Genomic DNA, 18,533 nt, shown 5'->3' with positions numbered 1-18,533 from the left:
TGATTTGTAAAATTATTTGTATAAAAGAAAATCCGAACAGTGGTTTTGCTTAAACAAGAGTTGGCAGCTCAGTGGTTCTATGTGATTAACATACAGTACAGACAACTGCAGAGTATGGATAATTTGGCACTTGGAAAAACTACCAGGAAAGAGTAGTCTGCCTTTATATATAGTTATGAATAACTGAGCACACAGGAAGGAGTTTTTGCTTTTTAATCTACTGTCAAAAAAGAGCAAACTGTATGATGCACAAGGGCCAGAAGAGGATTCCTTGACACAAATATGGGAAATAATTATTTTCACACTAGCTTTGTCAGAGGTACAAACTGCTTATTCTGACATGAATCAATCAAAATGTTTACGTAACAAGTGAGAAATTTAAGAGTCTATACAGAAATATAAGAAAGAAATTAGAGGAGTTTTGCCAGCTTCCCACTTTACCATTACATTAGCTGCTTTGAGGTAGGATCAGAAAGCGTTTTCCATTCTCCCTGAGTAGAAAAATACAGAAGGCTTACCTGAAGTGGTAAAAAGATCTTGGAACATTTACAGAATAGCAGACCCCCATGTATTCATATGTATATTTTTATATATCTTAACTGAAGTTGACACTTGAAAATACTTATCTAAAAAAAGAGCAAGTTGATGTAAGAATATTTCTAGGAACTGAACTCTTCAGGGACGGATTATGACTTCAGAGGTTGCACAATCTGTTTTTTCTGTCCTGACACGAATTGGCCATTTCAGATTATTTCTACTGTGAGAGCAGAAGATTGTTCAGTATTTTAAATGAAACCATAGCATGGGAACAACGCAAGGTGTAATCATGAATTACATTACAAATAAATTGAGTGAATTTCTGTCACACATGAAAACTACAGACCTTTGTTAGGAGTACTGCTTACAAAAGACGATGAATCAAAAAACAAACCCAAATAGGCTAGTCCCTTTCCTACCTCCAGTATATGGTGAGAAATCCTGTTGTGCAGGAAGTGATGAAATGATTAGCGGATAAAATCCCAAGTATGCATAACCAACAAAAACAAGAACACAGATACACATCTCAGATGTTACTGTGTAGTAGGATCTAAAACCTTTTTCAGTGAAAGGATATCTTGCAGGACTGTCCTTCAGGGCATTGAGGAACCCTGCTTGTTGAGAACCTGTAGGAACAGAACCGAAATTACCAATTCAGTAAGAAAGTGGACTAAAGGCTGTTTTCACCATGGTGCACACAGTATTTGAAGAGCAATGAAATAATCATAGGATAAAGCTTACTAATATGAATCTGAGATTATGTTACCTAGCAGCAACATCAGAAAAAGACCTCAGGTTATATTATCAGGATAACATCTGCAGGATATTTTCTCAGTAATACCAAATTGATGCATGCAAACTTTCCCTTGAACAAGATTTCTCACTGTTCTTTTCAGACCTAGTATGTTAAAAAAAAAATTGTAACCTACTTCTTTCTTTTGAAATATGGTTTTCAAAAGCAACTTCTTGATTTGAAAAATTTACATCATAAATCCCAATTCTCACTTTATTCTGGAGACAAATTTGTCCAGACTATAATCCTCTTCTTACTGCACCTGCATTAGAAGGTTTTTCTAATAGATGCTAATTGCCTCTGGGAAAACAAGAGAATATATACCAGCCAGAAGGAACTCCGGAACTGAACACACAAATAAACTACAGATGGAGAGGCATCCACTTCAGCTCTATAATCATTAGATATTCACCAAATGGGGCAATTTGACAATTGGCTGATAAATATGAAACTAAATACACAAAAATGAATTAGTCTGTAGAAACAGTGTCACATAAGACACATTCTTTTTGCATTTTACTGTGCAATTTAAATTATTTAAATGCATCCGATTGAAATTTTCCTTTCAGCTAAATCCATCTGAAGGTCTGAAAACAGAAAAATCCTGATTAAGATGTCTTTACAACAAATGAGAAATGTCAGTGTGTGGATATTTATACACACACAACTGTCTCTCGAGATCTGTGTGGCTAATTTTGCTGTTCACCACTAAAAAGAGAGAGCTACTTACCTTGTGTCTCTGAGCCTTTTCAGACTCATAGCCTTAGCCTTAACCTTAAGGCACAAGACTATTGGAACATCCCGGTATGTTCTTACTGTTTTTAAGATCCTTAATGGCAATGGCAGCAGGTAAATGTGATCTCTATTCCCTACTGCTGGTCACACTCTTCCAAGCAGTTTCCAGCGTATCAGAAGGGAAAGGTTACTTACTGCAACATACAGCTGAAATACTAGTAACTCAAACAGATGAAAAAATCTGTAGATAGATACTAGTACTGAAAAGCTTGGGGAGATGGAAGAGAATCCTGCAGGATATATCTTCCAAGTAACTGACTGACAAAGTCAGTTTATCATATTTAATACTCTGTGCAAAGATTCTTAATCCTGGAAGGGAAACATTTCAAAGGGAGGTCTCAAAAGTAAGGCCATAAGAAAATAAGAAGTTTGATGCATCTCATTTCTAATCATCACTTACGTTCACCAAAAATTAGAAAAATGGCAGCTTGTAAGATACATTAAAAATGAATTTGTATAAAGTGATTTTAGAATAAAATTGTTTCCTATGTAATCAACAAGGTTAGAGAAGGAACTTTGCCATTCCTATCAGGATGAACTATTAAATGCATATTTACTTATTAAAAAAAAAAAAAGCCTCCAAGTTGCTAATAAATGTCTCAGTTCCTTCTTAAAAGATTATTGTCAGAAGGCACTCAAAATAGTACAGGATACGTAAAATGAAGTCTTGCTGATGGGACAGTATTCCTGCAAGGATCATCTTTGGAAAAGGCTAAGAACAGGATTTGACTAAAGCCAGCATGATTTTCTCTGGAATCCAGGATTTTGCCAGGACATGTGGAAATATCTACGAATGACCTTTGAAACACTGCAGAAAAAAGCAGCCCCAGGTCTCAAGACTTTATCCAAGCCAACTGAATGTGAGTTAACACACTCAGTGTGTTACCAAATCACTGTGCAAACTGCAGAGATTCAGATTAAGCAACCGAGCCTCCTGCTTAATGTTGTGCATCAGCTCAAGGACTATAACTGCTAAACAGCACACAGTTGATTGCTATTAGGAAGATGAACAGGAGGGCTTCTAGAAACATGGTAGGCAAAGAGTTCAGGGGCCGCATTTGTGAAGAACTTCTTTCTGGACTAAGAAAAGAAAATCTTAAATAAATTTGAAAGCTGAGCTTGAAGCTTAAATATAGTAAAACATCAAGTACCTACTCACAGTTCATACCTACTTCCATTGCCTTTGAGGATCAGTCTTTAGAATTATGGAGGTTTTTCCTATCTCATCCAAGGCAGATAAAACTTCACGGTGAGAAAATGTTTTACAACTGATTCACTTAGACAAGTCAGCATTTAGAATTTTACTGTATGTTATCTGTAACACCTACACAAAGCTGTAGTGTTTCTCAGCCACACGGAGGCACAAATAATTTCTCTGATCTTTGTCTAATTCACACAGAATTAGATATGGACACTGAAGTTAAAATCTACTGGATAAATCCACTTGACATAAATGTTGAAATACTAGCATAATACTGTAATTCGCACACTGAAATCTGCAAAAAAGCTTTGCTGTCTTTGGGAAATAAAGATAGGTTAGCTTCAAAAGTAGCTTTACATTGTCAGATCAATCACATTTTTAACTACTGAATTCTAACAGACTAAGATGGCAGAAAACGTGCTGCTGTCTTCTGTGCATGTATATGCTCACGTATGCCCAAATAAATTTCGAGGATTTGAATATTAGAATAAAATGTTTTCTTTCCAATAGTAACTTTTCCCTTTTAAACCAACAGGGACGTCTTTTCTCTGCTCTTTCAACTGATATTTAAAATGCTCTGTCTGGCAGTGAGAACAACTTGATCCAGACTCCCCAGAGTCAGTGCCCCTGGCTCTAATGCTATATCTCAGACAGCCACTCAATACTTTTACCACTCTTTAATGAATCGGGAATAAGAGCAGGAGTTTGTTTTTCAAACTTTCATCATAGCACAGCGTAAGTAACTCAGGAAATTGAAAACAATCTGGCATATTTTCCAGTAAAACATTCTCTAAATATCACTATTATCAAATTAGCTTTATAAAAGAATTATAAACTACAGTTATTATTTCTATCAGGCTTCCTTTGCAGTAAAGAATATAAAGAAATTTTTAAAAAAATCACATTTCAAAATGACTGAAAAAGTACTGTTCAAAGCACTATCCTATATAATTAGCAAAACATTTAAGTTTCCTAATGAGAATGGATCTAGAACCCCCACAATATACAGAAATTCTTTAAAGATAACTCATAACTTATCAATGCAAATTGGGTCATCATCACATAGGAGTTAACTCAATTTGTTATATGCTCAGGGGAACAAAAAACAACAACAACAACAAAAAAACACCCATCACCCAAAAGTCTTGAAAATATCCTATCTTTAAACCCAATCTAGAATACGAATAAAAATCTAACTTATGAATATTCATGTTCCTATATCTCATCTGATTCACTACATTACAAAGTAGTCATTCGCAGAATGTCTATGCAAATGAAAGTAATATGTTAAAAATAGGGTCAAGAAAGACGTAAACAACAAAAGAAGTGTAAAATAGCTCAGATCTAAGAACAAAAGCTGTTTGGGAAAATGATGCTAACTTAGTCATGTGTGTTGCTTTTCCAATAAACTGCCTACAAAATGATTAAAATCAAGAAAATTAACACCGTGTTAAGGAAAAATCAATGCTAAGTCAATGACTACCATGACCAGGGTCTGCTGGAGACCAGAATGGGAATTGCTGAGGGTTGTGAAGCTTTAGAGAAAAGGCAAATAAATAAATAAATAAGCCCTGAATGATCAAAAGATTAAATTAAAAGTAAAAAACTCAAGCAAATGGCTACATACGTAATCTGATTTCACCAGCATACTTACGAAGAATGACGTGGGTGATAACGAATGCAAATATAAAGACTGTCAGAAAGGACAGAGATAAAATAAACATATAAAAAAATCTGTAGTTTCTTTTCCCCACACAGTTGCCTACCCAGGGACAGTGGTGATCAAACCGTTCTGAAATGAGAGGCAGAAGAAAAAAAATGGAAAACAATTAATAAAATGCTGTTTACTTAGAAAAAAGCTCTCTGAACACTGCATTAAAACTCAAAATTTAACTAGCATTTGCTAAGTATCCCCAGAGAAACTCTTATTTAGGAGGGAAAAAAATAGAAAAGAAAAAGGAACTTTTAAATGAAACCTTACAGCTTTTAAAGAAATTCAAGCATGGTTGAGGAAAGCCCCTGTTAAACTTGCAGCATTGTTTGATAAATTGCGCAGTCAGACCAATAAGCTTGCATTTATTTATCCACTGTTAGATGGAGAAGTACCAATTTAATTCCACTTTTTCCAAAACAAGATTTTCTTCCAGTGACATTTCCATTCAGAATTGGAATTTTTGTATTTACATCTCCCGTGATCACATATCTGACTTTTATGCCCAGTATCATCTCATCCATTAGGCAAAACGAAATATTCACAATCTCATTTTCTTTTATCACTTTACTCAATGTATTTTCCATTCCAGACCGCTTATTTTCCCACTTACAGTTGATAATGCCATGAAAAACCACTCAAAACAGTAAAACCATTCACACAAACCATTTTCCAGGCATTAAGATTCAAACAACCTTGTAAAATTTGTTTATACTTTACTAAACCAACCTCACTCCCTTTATTTTCTTGAGATATTAAAGCATTAATGGGACAGGAAGATTCCAGAGCAGTTCAATAAGGAGAGTCCCAAAGAAAAACCCAATGATGGAAAACAGCAGTTGGACCAGTGAGCTCTGCAGCCCTGGGCAGCAAGGAGCCTCGTCCCAAAACATGGGTAATGGAAACAGAGCAACTGTCAGGAAACTAAATGGCCTTTTGGAACTGGAGAGATTATGCCAACATAACGATAGAATTTTCAATTTCTAATCAAATCCAAGTTCATAACACAAGGCAGATGCTCTCACGTCGACTGACTCTCGGTCTCCAATTCTCATCCAAATCCTGTTTTGTTCTCTGTGACTTTCGTGGCTCTGCTGACGTATGATAACAAACTATTTGGAATTGCCCTGGAAAGTTAAACTATAAATTTGAAGTCCTTAAGCTCTATGTTAAAAAGGCACATCTGTTCAAACACACCAGTTTATTTTAACTATGTCTTTATGTTGAAGATCTGCGTGAGAGGTTTTCCTTGAAGGATGTATTTCGGATTATCTCCATTAAGGGGAAGACAAAAAAAATAATCAAAACATCATGCAAAACAGATTTCTCAGTTCACCACACTTGCAGGTTTTTTGTTTGTTTGTTTTAATGCTTTTGCGTGACTGTTTGGACCACAAGTTTCTGCCATAAATCTGTTTCAAATGGAGCTATTAAAGGTGAAGTTGTTGAATTTCTTATGATAAAATTTCAGGAACACTTTGATTTAGAGAGATTACTAAGTATACCAAGAGTGAAATACTTCCAGTATCTAAAAGAGTGGGCAATATTACCTCCCAGAACAAGTAGCTACTTGTTTGAACAAGTAGCATCAGCATTTGAACAATGCTGATTTTCACATTTGTGCTTGCGAATGAGTCCTTATGGTTTGAAAAATACCATTTTATTATCATTTTATGGGTACCTAACATAACACATAAGCAAATAATACCACAAAGAATAATACAGTTATACAGACTTCTAAAAAGCATAACTAGGGTACTTTTGTACCCCAATGCTTCAGAAATAAAAAAATGTAAAATCATGACATGTCTTTGGAAAATGAATTCCATGCAAACACATTCATTCTCTTCTATGCTCACAAAGCAGGAATAAAATTCTACCAATATTAAACTCAGTTTCCAGCTACCAAACACTCTTTAGATCGACTTAGACACATATTTGGTTAATTCAGATAAATGCAGGCACAAATACAAATAAACTCACTTATCTACAAACAGGCACACACAAATACGTACAAACATCAGTCCATTCCCTAATAGAGACTGACTGTTACTTGCTCTTTCTCTCTCTTTCTATCTTCAGAATTTCTGTATAAGCTCAAAGGATATGCTTTCTCAGGAAATACCGTACTAACCACTGTGAAGCCAAGTAACTACCCAGCACACTTAAAAAGCAGAAACAGACTGAAAAAAAAAACAAAACAAAAAACAACAAGATAAGTTTTAGAGGGGTTATGTGAGTTATGAATAAGCTGGGCCTCATTTTTCCCAGATAGTCATAAAATACAAAGGGATGCGACATTTATGCTATAATGCCACAAAACAGCATCTTAAATAGCAAGGGATTAGAAAACAGTCAGTTCCAGCAAAAACAAACAGTCACATACTAAGCTGAAACTCCTAGCACTGTTGACTGAAGTATTAATTCTCTTCGGACCAGAGCTGTTTCCTCTTCCTTGCAAAAAGTCCTAATTTAATAAGTTTTAATGAAGAAATAACAAGATATCAAAGATCTCATCCAGAAGCCTGCAAACTGAACAATCAACAACCTGGAAAAGGAAGTTCTGCCTGATGTCTTTACTTGGTCTGGGCAATGTTGGCAGCAAAATCAATATTCACCTTCACTGAGAAATTAAAGAATACCGATGCTGAGAAAAACTAAAAATTCTGGCCCGTGTGAACTTAAAATATAGAATAAACATAAATGCAACTGGTAGGTGTTAAGAAGAATCACAGACTGTTTGAAGGTGATGACTGTGGTTTTGGTTTGACTTTACAGGGTATCTAGACAGCTAACGTGTTCTATATTTATCCTACACTCACACTAAGGTTAATGTAAAAACATTTGCAGCAAATGAAAGGAATCAAAATATTGCTACTACAAACTCTTGTTAATATAAAGTATATCAGAATTATCAACAATGGAGGAAGCTAAAAGGTATGGAGTTTGTCTATGAATATAACCTAGGTACAAAGAGGTAACTGATCATCTTCCTGCACTCAATTTTAAGCAAAATAAGCCAAGTATCTGCTTCAGTATGTGGGATGGTGTCACTGCCATAACAGCCTACAATAGAGAACTACTGCTGAAAAACAACCTCTTGCCTGTGTGTTCACGGCTTTCCTTCCACAGATCCAGACCACTGCATATCTAACCTGGAGTGGGGGAGGGAAATAATGCTGGTTCATAAAGTCAGACTGACTTCAAACAGGATAATTTTCTGTTGAAAAGTTTCAATATACTTTTCAGAATCTGAGAACAAAAGCTGATACAAACAAAAAGGACTCAAAAACCCACATGAAATCTTTAAAGTGATGTATCAATGAAGAAAGGAGACAAGTAAATGAAGATTAAAAGTGCTGCTGTAAAGACAAAAAAAATCAAAGACGTAACAAACCTCAAGAGATGTCAGCAAACCCCAATAGTGACATTACCAATTGTCAACTGTCACCCAAGTGATCTGTAACTTGGAATTCGGATAGTAATTGCTGAGGTTGACCAGTACTTCCATAACAAAATCCTGAGCCAACTTAGAGCTTAGCCATAATGAAAGAGGTGGGCAGATGCAGCCCTTCCAGCCATTTCATCCTGCATCCTTCTTTCTGTGTCTAACTGTTGCTGACCCAGGTCAGCTGACTGAACTGGCAGAAAAGGCAAAAAGGAGTTACTTTACTGGTTGCTCAATGAGTAAAAATGGCTTTCCAGCAGCTGAATGTTACTAAGGTATGTGTGAATGGGCACAAAGGAAAGAACCACACAAGTGGGGAAAAAAAAAAAAAGCAGAGGAAGCTCAGACACTTTAGGAGCAGGGAGCTGTTGGCATGACCCAGCTGTCTCATTAAAACTCACCCAGTAATATATGCCACATGGGTGTCATAGAACACACAAATTACATCCTACATCAGACACATCTCTCAGTTCCTTTCCCTAGAATATTTAGATCTCATAACTTGCTTAAGAAGCAGTAACTGCTGGATATCACAGACAAAAAAAACAAAAGAAAACATTTCTGATTTAAAAATCAGTTGTCTGTTGGGGCTGTACAGATGCAGAGTATTTGCTTTAAAAGCCACCTGGAAGCACGTTACTTGCTGCTCAAAGAGCCAAACCTTTACTTTACTGCAGCACAGCACGTGGTCTCCTTAAATGTTTATCTTCTACCTTTCAATCCCTGCACTCCAGGAAAACACATACAAATTGACCCTAAAGCTTTCTCTTTGAAAGTTTCTCTTTCAAAACACTCAATGAAAGCTTTCTAGCTTAACGAGAACAATAACAACAACAAAAAGCATTAAAAAATATTTATAGGCCAGCCTGGTCCTTCAGCTTGCAGCTTACGCTTTGTGTATGCAGTGATTTCAGAAATACATATTAAGTAGGTCACTCCAGAAGTAGTGCCTCCCATTTATTTCCATGGAAACTACCGGAGATACAAAGAGCACAATAACACTAACTGATAGAGCCACTTCTCAGCTATTCTTCAACAGTCACCACTATTAGCTATGCATTTCTGTCAGCATGAACAACAGCTTGTGCGCTGCACTTACCTGCATGGCCATTCAGAATATGATTTGTCTTTTATGTCATAGTTGCCACTGCTGCAATGCACCACCCATTGTCTCACTATGCTCACATCCACTGTTTGGTTCTCCACCAACATCTAGCAAGTGCTCATGAATGTCAGGTGAATGGCAGTCAGTGGGTGCCACTTTTTCTGCATGGAGAAATTCAATTCAGCACCTCTGCTTCATGAGCACTTCTACATTGGACACCATTTATCAGACTGCCCCACTACTGCCACCTGTTGCATAGGAACAATATATAATAGGGTACTGAAGGAAGATTCAACATCTACTGCTGTACCACCTCCATCTGCCTCTGATATCATGGGCCAACAGAATAAAATAGGAAACATAACTTCTGGAACAGCCCTCACATTTATGAGCTGCTTCCTTTTGCATCTGCTCAATTGAATCACTGCATACCAACATATATTTTCTGAAGCTTAACATCACAGCAGATCTACAGGTACAAAATCATCTAGGCCACATCAAATGCATATTCCAGTGAGCTCAAGTCAGAATTCACTTTCTAATTCCCCCAACTCATTCAACTAAAAGCACTACATGGAAAAGGCACAAATCTAGGGCATTCACAGAATGCTTACTGTGCTTTTAAATATTTAACACATGAAAACAGAGACCAAGATGGCAAATACCCATCAGCCCACTGTTCAATCATACACATATTCCATCTCAAGTAACTGGGCCAGCATTAATTGAAATTCTTTTTTGTAGTAAAAGGACAAGATTGGACCACTGGTCCATTGTTCTGGATGCACACTGAGCAATTATGTGGAGATACTAACACATCTGCAGCATATATTTGCCATAATGACAATTAAAGCTCTTTGTAGGACTATGATGCCATGATATGACCACATCTATTCACACTTCTCAACTTGGCATTTTGTAAGACAAAAGGGTATTTTCAGAATTTGTTTTCCCTTGAAATGCTAAGGAAAACAAAGTTAGTTTTTAAAAATTCCTATAAGGATTTTTTTTTTAATTACGGAAAGTATTTTTTTTTTAAGACAATGGCTCAGTCCCACAGCCTGAACCATGTACACGTGGAAAAAGCAAATGTAACCACAGCATTAAATCCTTTACAGTCAGTTTAGAATTCCTCACAATTTAACCTCACTAATAAAAAAAATCTTGTGTCTGTTCTTCATAGCTTTTTCTTAAAAAATTATCCTTAGCTCAGATGTTTGGTTCCAGTAACTTAGATGTTATTGTTCCTAAGAAAATCATTAATATTAAAAACAAAAACTAGATGAGACTTGCCATCAACTGGTAATAGCAATCACAAACATGGACCTGTTTGCATCACTTAATATATATAACATTTACCTGTGAGACAGTAATTCCCCTTACAATGCCTTTACTATTAATTTGAAATCAGAAGATAAATTTATGATTTAAAAAACAAAAGGGTGAATAACAAAAGGCTTATTGCAAGTTACATTTATATGCATGCTGATGTTATTTGAGAACATCAGTTGGGGACAATACACAATGGATCCATTAAACTATCAAGCTCTAGTACTTTTATACTTTGAACCCAAATCAAAACACCTCCCTCCCCCCTCCCCCCACAAAATCCAAATGGAACAGAACGAGCCTTCTAGCCTTAAGTTTACACTCAGTAAACACATACCAACGGTTTACATCAGATTGCACTCTAGACATTGAGCTAGTCTTTACAAGACGATGCAAAGTGAAGCAGCAATATAATGCTGTGAAAAACAAGCCTCCTTTAACAAAATAATAATGCGCATGCACCTCTATACCAAATGTTCAGACATGCAAATGCAAGGGATACTTGACACATTTTATTCTCACAATAATGTAAGTACTATCCTATCGAGTTTTGCTATTTGGCTGCATTTTTAAGAAAATCAGTTGCAACGTCAACTTTTTCCAAGTCAGTCAACTTTGGTAGTGACAGACTAATGTTGTTCTCAAAAAGAAAATGAACATACTTCATTTTGTTAATAAAAGATTTATTAGGAGAACATCCAATCATTGACCTAAGATAGCTCATAGTAATTAAACTATTGTTACATAGCTCACTTCACTGCTACCTCCAGTAATCAATGTTGACTAACGAACAATAAATCCCATTGACAGCATGCACAATAATAGTGACATTTTCAAAGGCTGCAGCAGCTGTTCAGAATGGCTGTTCTCTGGTAGGCAATAGGAGCATACAAGAAAAAGTATGTTATGCATGCTATGCATGTGTATGTGTATATATATTTATATATATATAAATACATATATAAAAATATTAGGAACCACTGCCAGACACAATCATAGAGGAGGAAAGCTCAAACCACCTTACCCATCATTCTTCATCACCTTTTGAAATGTTATCAAACAAGTGTAAATATGTGGTCATATGTGGTTTCTAATGATAGTCTTTTGTACTTTCTCTTAGTAATTTCTCTCTTAATTTTATTCTGTCTTCCGAGACTTACATCATTCGTAGATTTGGGTATTTTGATAACCTCTGCTCTTTCAACCATATGCAGATAAACACAAGCTACAACTTTTCTCCGAAGTATCCTATAATTACCTCTTTTTAAAAGACTTGCCTTATTTCCCAGTGCTTTGGCCTAAGCATGAAAGGAAAAAAAAAAAAAAAGAAATCACAAAAACCAAAACCCACCCACCTCTGGCATACATACCATGCTCCCTGATCTTCTAAAGTACATCTGGTATACAGATGGAATAATGGATAAACAAATAATACTTATTATTTGGAAGTATGCTCCATCTATCTCCTCTCAGGTACTCTGAAAAGGTAGCACACCTTCTACAAAAAAGAGCCAAAGCCAATTCTCATATAAAATCATCAAGATTGGAAAAGACCTTCAAGATCATCTAGTCCATCTACCATCAATATTTCACCACTAAACCATGTCCCCTGGTATCGCATCTAAATGTTTCTCGAATACCTCCAGGGATGGTGACTCACATATGTAAACTAGAGAGAAAAAACAAAAACAAAACAACAAAAAAGAAAAAAGCAGTTAGCCTTGTAGTTTCAACTGTTAAAAGTTAAAGAGTCAATTTCCAAGAGATCTAGAGCTAGGCTTTTACTAGTTCAAGCACCCAGATAAAGTGAAAATGTACTCTTTTCACAGTAGCATCTCAAAGCTTTTCTAAACCCAGAAAACGTAAGAAAAGAAATAGGCAAAGGTCAAGAAAGGATGTAAAGGCAAAAGGGGAGATAGTAAGGTAACAAAGGAAGATTGGTACAGAACACAAGCAAAATGAAGTCCTGACATCATGTAAATGCACACTAGTTAGAAAGAACCTGGAAGTCATGGGCAAATGACTGACACAGCATCAGTGTTGCTAAAACCAAACAGACAATGCCACTTCCCACTCTGTTTCTGAAAAAAATAGTGTTTTCCAGCCTGGAAGATGGTGGGGTCTGGAATGAGTACAGGGAAGGGGTGCTCCTAGACCTCACTGGTAATGCTCTTTTTGTCTTGTTTTACATGTGTTAGATTTCATATGCGTTTCAGTCAATAATTCCCTATTGGAAGAAAACAGATTTACAACACTGGTGCTTAATAAGAGAAACTACTTTCTGTAACAGTGATTTTTATCAAAAAAATCTGCTTTTTGGAATACTGCTGGATACATGACACAGTGTATTTTCAAAACAATACATCAATGTAAGGTGGTCAGGATCAGACACAAGACTACATCTATTGCTCAGGTAGAATGCTTAAAAAAAGCAATCATTTAACCAGAAGAGAAGTGTCTATTCACTTCTAATATAGCATATTTTCTGGGTTGGTTTTAAACAGGACCCACTTTTCTTGCTTATCCCAAATGCACTGCTTTGTCTTCCTTAGATGCTCATTCATCCTAACCATCAAAACCACTGAAATACCCTCAATGTCCTAGGCCAACCTGTATTATATTTGATTAGTTTTTAATCAAAGACTTCTTCGTGTGTTCAAGGAGTTTATAAAATGCACTCTTAGCTTCCCAATATTGGATTAAAAATTATAACTATTCATATTTTCACAGAATCACAGAATCGTAGGGGTTGGAAGGGACCTCCAGAGATCGTCGAGTCCAACCCCCCTGCCAAAGCAGGTTCCCTACACCAGGTCGCACAGGTAGGCGTCCAGGCGAGTCTTGAGTATCTCCAGAGAAGGAGACTCCACAACCTCCCTGGGCAGCCTGTTCCAGTGCTCTGTCACCCTCACTGTAAAGAAGTTCGTGCGCACATTTGTGCGGAACTTCCTATGCTCCAGTTTCTGGCCGTTTCCCCTTGTCCTGTCTCCACACATTGCTGAAAACAGTCTGGCCTCACCACTCTGCCCCCCACACCTTAGATACTTATAGACCAGGATCAGGTCGCCTCTCAGTCTTCTTTTCTCAAGGCTAAACAGACCCAGTTCACTTAGCCTTTCTTCATAGGGAAGATGCTCCAGGCCCTTCACCATCTCTGTGGTCCTTGTATTGATAATTTATTGATAATTTAATTAGTATTGATGTAACATATTCAAATGTCGTTTTTACTGAAGGACCAGTAGTTTTATTATGTTTTGATTTCAAGTAAAACAGCTTGATTTTGTTTCACTGTGCTCTCAAGGATCTTTCTCTTTTCCCTCTCCCCCCAAAGATACTCCCACTGTAATGGCTAGTCACTAAAAGAAACACAAGCTAATGAAGATCTAGAATCAGAATGGCCTTTCATCAACACTCTCAAAAAGCAAAATAGTTTTACAGTTGGATATAAAAGAATTAATACTCTATATTAACTGTGTAATATACAGTTTGAAAAGTCATAAGAAAATAAACTAAGCTCAAAAACTAAAATAATCTTTCAGTTTTCTAGACTCATCAGTATCTTTATGTAACACCCAACCTGTTCACTTGGAAGAACTAGAACTGGAAAAACAAACCCCTGCCAACCTAACAAAATCTTGACACTTGGCCTCATATTTAGGATCTACAGAAAAGCAACATTCCTGTAAGTGAGAAGAATCCTACCCCCTACAAAACCAAAAGCACCTATAGGATTGATGAACATGGCCACGTAGGATCCATCAAGAGCTACGGAAAACAAAGTGTTAACCCTCCAGGGGTTAACTACCAGTATAGGAAGAACTACACTGAAAATTTTTGAGAGCGTGAGAACATTCTGCAGGAAGTATCTGCATGCTTGCCCTCTTCTTCCCTTCTTCCCAGGGGATCCACTCTGGCCATGGCAGGAAACAGGCTGCTGCACCAACTGAAAGGTCTATACAGCTTAGCATGCCATTCTCATGCTCATCATGGTTTAAAAAAAAATAAAAAAAAAAAAAAAACCCAGAAAAAAACAACCCAACAAACAAAAAGACCCAACAAGCTGCCTTCCTAGTAATGCTAATGAAAACATTTCAAAAATCAAACCATCTTCAAAAATTTGAGCTTTCAATCCTTTGAGTTGAAAGAATCTGACAAGAAAAGCTATCTTTATCCATCAATCACAGAAGAATCACATAAGAACTTATAACACATTTAAAAAAAATAAAAACGGCCAAATTCTCTTTGAGGAATAAAAACAGTGGCCCTCCTTTTCCACCTATGCTGTTTTTTTTGTCTTGGTCTAAGCAAGTTACTTTACTTGATAAGCAGAACTGTGGCAGGTGAATGCAAGGAAGACTTTAGACATTTAATTCACTGTACTAAGTTGATTTACTGCTTGCTAATTATTATTCACTGTTTTCTCTTAGCCCTTCTATACAATATTTAGGTAAATTGTTTGGAAATAGTGAATTGCCTCTTAGTCATCTTTTATTATAGAAATTTATAATTATTCATCAAGAAAGTAGAGATTTAGTGTTGAAATGACTAAATATATATTTTAAAAGTCAATTCAGAGTCAGATCTGACCACTGGCATCATAACATCAATAGTATAGCATCACATCACAATACATTAAAAACCATTCACAAAACTCAACAATAACTAGCCCAAGCTGAGAATTTATGATTGCTGTGGTAATCCCTATCTTTAGCTATTGTGTTTATATGTACATTACTTTAAATTTGTTTACATTTTAAAGCAACATATGGTACACAGAAAGCCCTTGAAGGGCTAACTTCTAGTTGCCATTCACAAAGACAGTTAAAGAAAACAAGACAGAAATACACTCAATATGTTCGTCTGTGGGAAAACATTTCACAAAATTTCTGAAAGCATTCCACAAAGATGCAAAAAACTGCATTTGTATGAAAATCCAGATTCTTCTGGATACTATTATGAAAACACTGTAGAGCTAAAGGAGTTTGAAATTGATACTATATATAGAACACTAATTAGGTAGCTTTGGAAATTCATGCTTTTGTTTAAGTAAGCTACATAGCCATCTATGGAAAAGTCATGAAATGAAAATCAGAAACAAGATCAAAAATTAACATATATACTTAGTATTAACTAAATGTAAGGGGAAAGCAGGAGTAAGTTTTACAAGTACTCAAATATTAAAAATACCATTGAAGATTCCTTACAAGATGAAAAGACCCAACAGAAAATACCAAATGAAAGAGCTTCTCTATCACACTGCATTCGCTAGCCCAGTATCATAACACCTTTAGGCAAAACTACTAAGTGGTTTCTTCTCTATAGTGAGTGCTGATTTGAAGAAAAACTCCATTCTTTTATCCCAAAGTCTCTGTACTTAGTTTATAGGTATGCAGGAAAAGCACAAGGTGAAAAACAATACATTAACCTTATTGGTAAAGTAGGTCACAATCATGAGTTGTTTAAACATCCATGTGTGTGTGAAACATGAATATTTTTGCATTGCTTTAGTTACAGTAAGGAGCTACAGAATAGTGACACAAGAACACTCAAAGCTATTGTACGATTTATTGACTAACCAAAAGCATCACCATATAGACAACACTAACTTGTAGGAGTTAAGTGCATAATATTCTGATTAACTGTACGCTCTTGCACCAACATCTGCCCCTGACATCATGGTCAACAGAATAACTAGGAAGCATTACTTTTGGAGCAGCCATCACAATTCCCATTATAAAGGCTGATGGGGAAAACTGCAGCAAATTCATTCCAACAAATGAATTATTTGAAAACAAGTAACTTTAAATCACAATTGTATATAACAAATCACAATCCTCTCACCTAAAAAAGAAATAGGATACAATTACTGCTTGTACTCTGTTCCTTTTCTAATATATATTCAGACAAATTAACAACTGTTGCTTCAATACAGACATAATCGGAAGACAGAGATTGTTTTTAAGTTCCCTCTCCCATCACTAATTCTTCTCACTGTAGCCTTCACAAATTTAGTGTTAAAAGGACACAATCAGAGTACATACAAACTGTAAATAAATTCTTCGTTGCAGTTTACTTTAAAAAGCCAAAACAGTATTTTTAAATAGGTTTCAAGATGTATCTGTAAGGGTTGCTCTTATTTATGCATTCTCTTGATGAGGATAACAACCCTCACCTTTTATTTACCTTTTCAATATTTACTTTTTTTATGTAATGATCAGCAACTGCATTTTCACGTTGCCGGATTTGTGACAATAGCATCACAGTGTAACATCCAAGTTATACATTTGATAAGATACTTTCGTGAAGATGAGTCAACTGCAGCATCCTTGCCATATTCAACAGCTTTAACAAGATTTACGCAACCCTAATACGTCAGGAACACTTATTTACCCATGGAACCATCTACAGCTACCAACTAATGGCACAGGGCCAAAAGGCTACACTTCTCACTGTCGTGTAAGCGTGCTCATTATACGAGTATCATCTACATATGAAATTACCATACTTCCAGTGACTGCTTTATATCTAAAAATATCAGTGCTGAATGCTGCAATTACATTTCTCAGCTGGAGACATCTTGCTACATTATTTTCTTGAATGCATAAGATCCAGGCTCAACAGTGTGCTAATCAGCTGCACTGAACTCTAAATGGGATTTAATTAACTATAAAACTACTCGGATCTGATTGGTGAGTTTTTTAGTTTGTTTTAAAATCCAAGCGCATCTTAATCACCTTGCCTGCCCTCCAAACAGAACAGTCACAAAAAAGAAAGATGCTCAGAGGGAAAAAAAACCAACCCTATCATCACAAAATAACCATAGGCCCTGACATCATCTACTTCCTCTCCAAATAATATTTTTCAGTAATTTCTTACTGATTCTGTCTTCAGAAGTTTCTAGCTTTAAAACTGTTCAAAGGCAGGAGTTACCTACAGTGTGCATTCCCCTGTGTGACCCTAGCTGTTATAACTATGCCTTTCAAAGCTGGTCCGAAATTAACAAGAGAAGCAGCTCCTTGGCTGCAGTTTAGTTTGGGAAAGAAAACAATGCTGAGACTCCTTTAAAGATCTGGAAATTTCATCGCAGATACCACGTGGTCTCACTTGGTTTGGGTGCTTCTTTGTTTAGCAGAGCAAGATAGGAAAGGAACACGCATAAGGATAGGAAAGGAACACGCATAAGAGAGGTCTCTCTTTTCTATCTTAGCAACAACTTATGCATTAGGTCAAATCTACTCATCTTCTGCCTTCTAAAATTCTTAACGTTTAACAGAGTTTGTAGGAAAAAGAATGAACACAGCAAGTGTTCTCATGAGTAACCCTGTCACTAACTCTGATCATATCTTTTCTCTCTGATTTCTGAAGCATTCATAACATACAAGTTACCAAGCTGAACATATACCATATATATATATATATATTTATTTTTTACTCACCTACGCAGTTATCACAAAGGCTGCAATGTGAGGCACGAGGTGGGCGGAAAATCTTGCAAGTAAAACAGTATTTTAGTTTCACTGTCTGTCCATTGATGATCACTTCTTTTGTTCTGGGAGGGGGGCGATATCCTCCTGAACTGGAGCCATTTGCAATATCTAAACAGGGAAACACAAT

At 36.2% G+C, this 18,533-nt stretch overlaps 1 protein-coding gene across 1 annotated transcript; it reads right to left on the bottom strand.

Annotated features, from left to right (window-relative positions):
- Positions 1–903: 903 nt before the first annotated feature.
- On the bottom strand, positions 904–18,533 carry LOC100546025 (probable palmitoyltransferase ZDHHC14; the record flags this gene model as incomplete). The annotated part of the gene is made up of 3 exons (XM_019613534.2): positions 904–1,163; positions 4,981–5,118; positions 18,356–18,533. Coding segments are annotated over 3 exons (561 nt in total), but the record flags the coding sequence as incomplete, so codon positions are not given.

Source organism: Meleagris gallopavo, chromosome 2, assembly GCF_000146605.3.
Source record: "Meleagris gallopavo isolate NT-WF06-2002-E0010 breed Aviagen turkey brand Nicholas breeding stock chromosome 2, Turkey_5.1, whole genome shotgun sequence".
Lineage (NCBI taxonomy): Eukaryota > Metazoa > Chordata > Aves > Galliformes > Phasianidae > Meleagris > Meleagris gallopavo.
The sequence above is the reverse complement of the archived record's forward strand: the minus strand, read 5'-3'. Positions and strand labels throughout refer to the sequence as shown.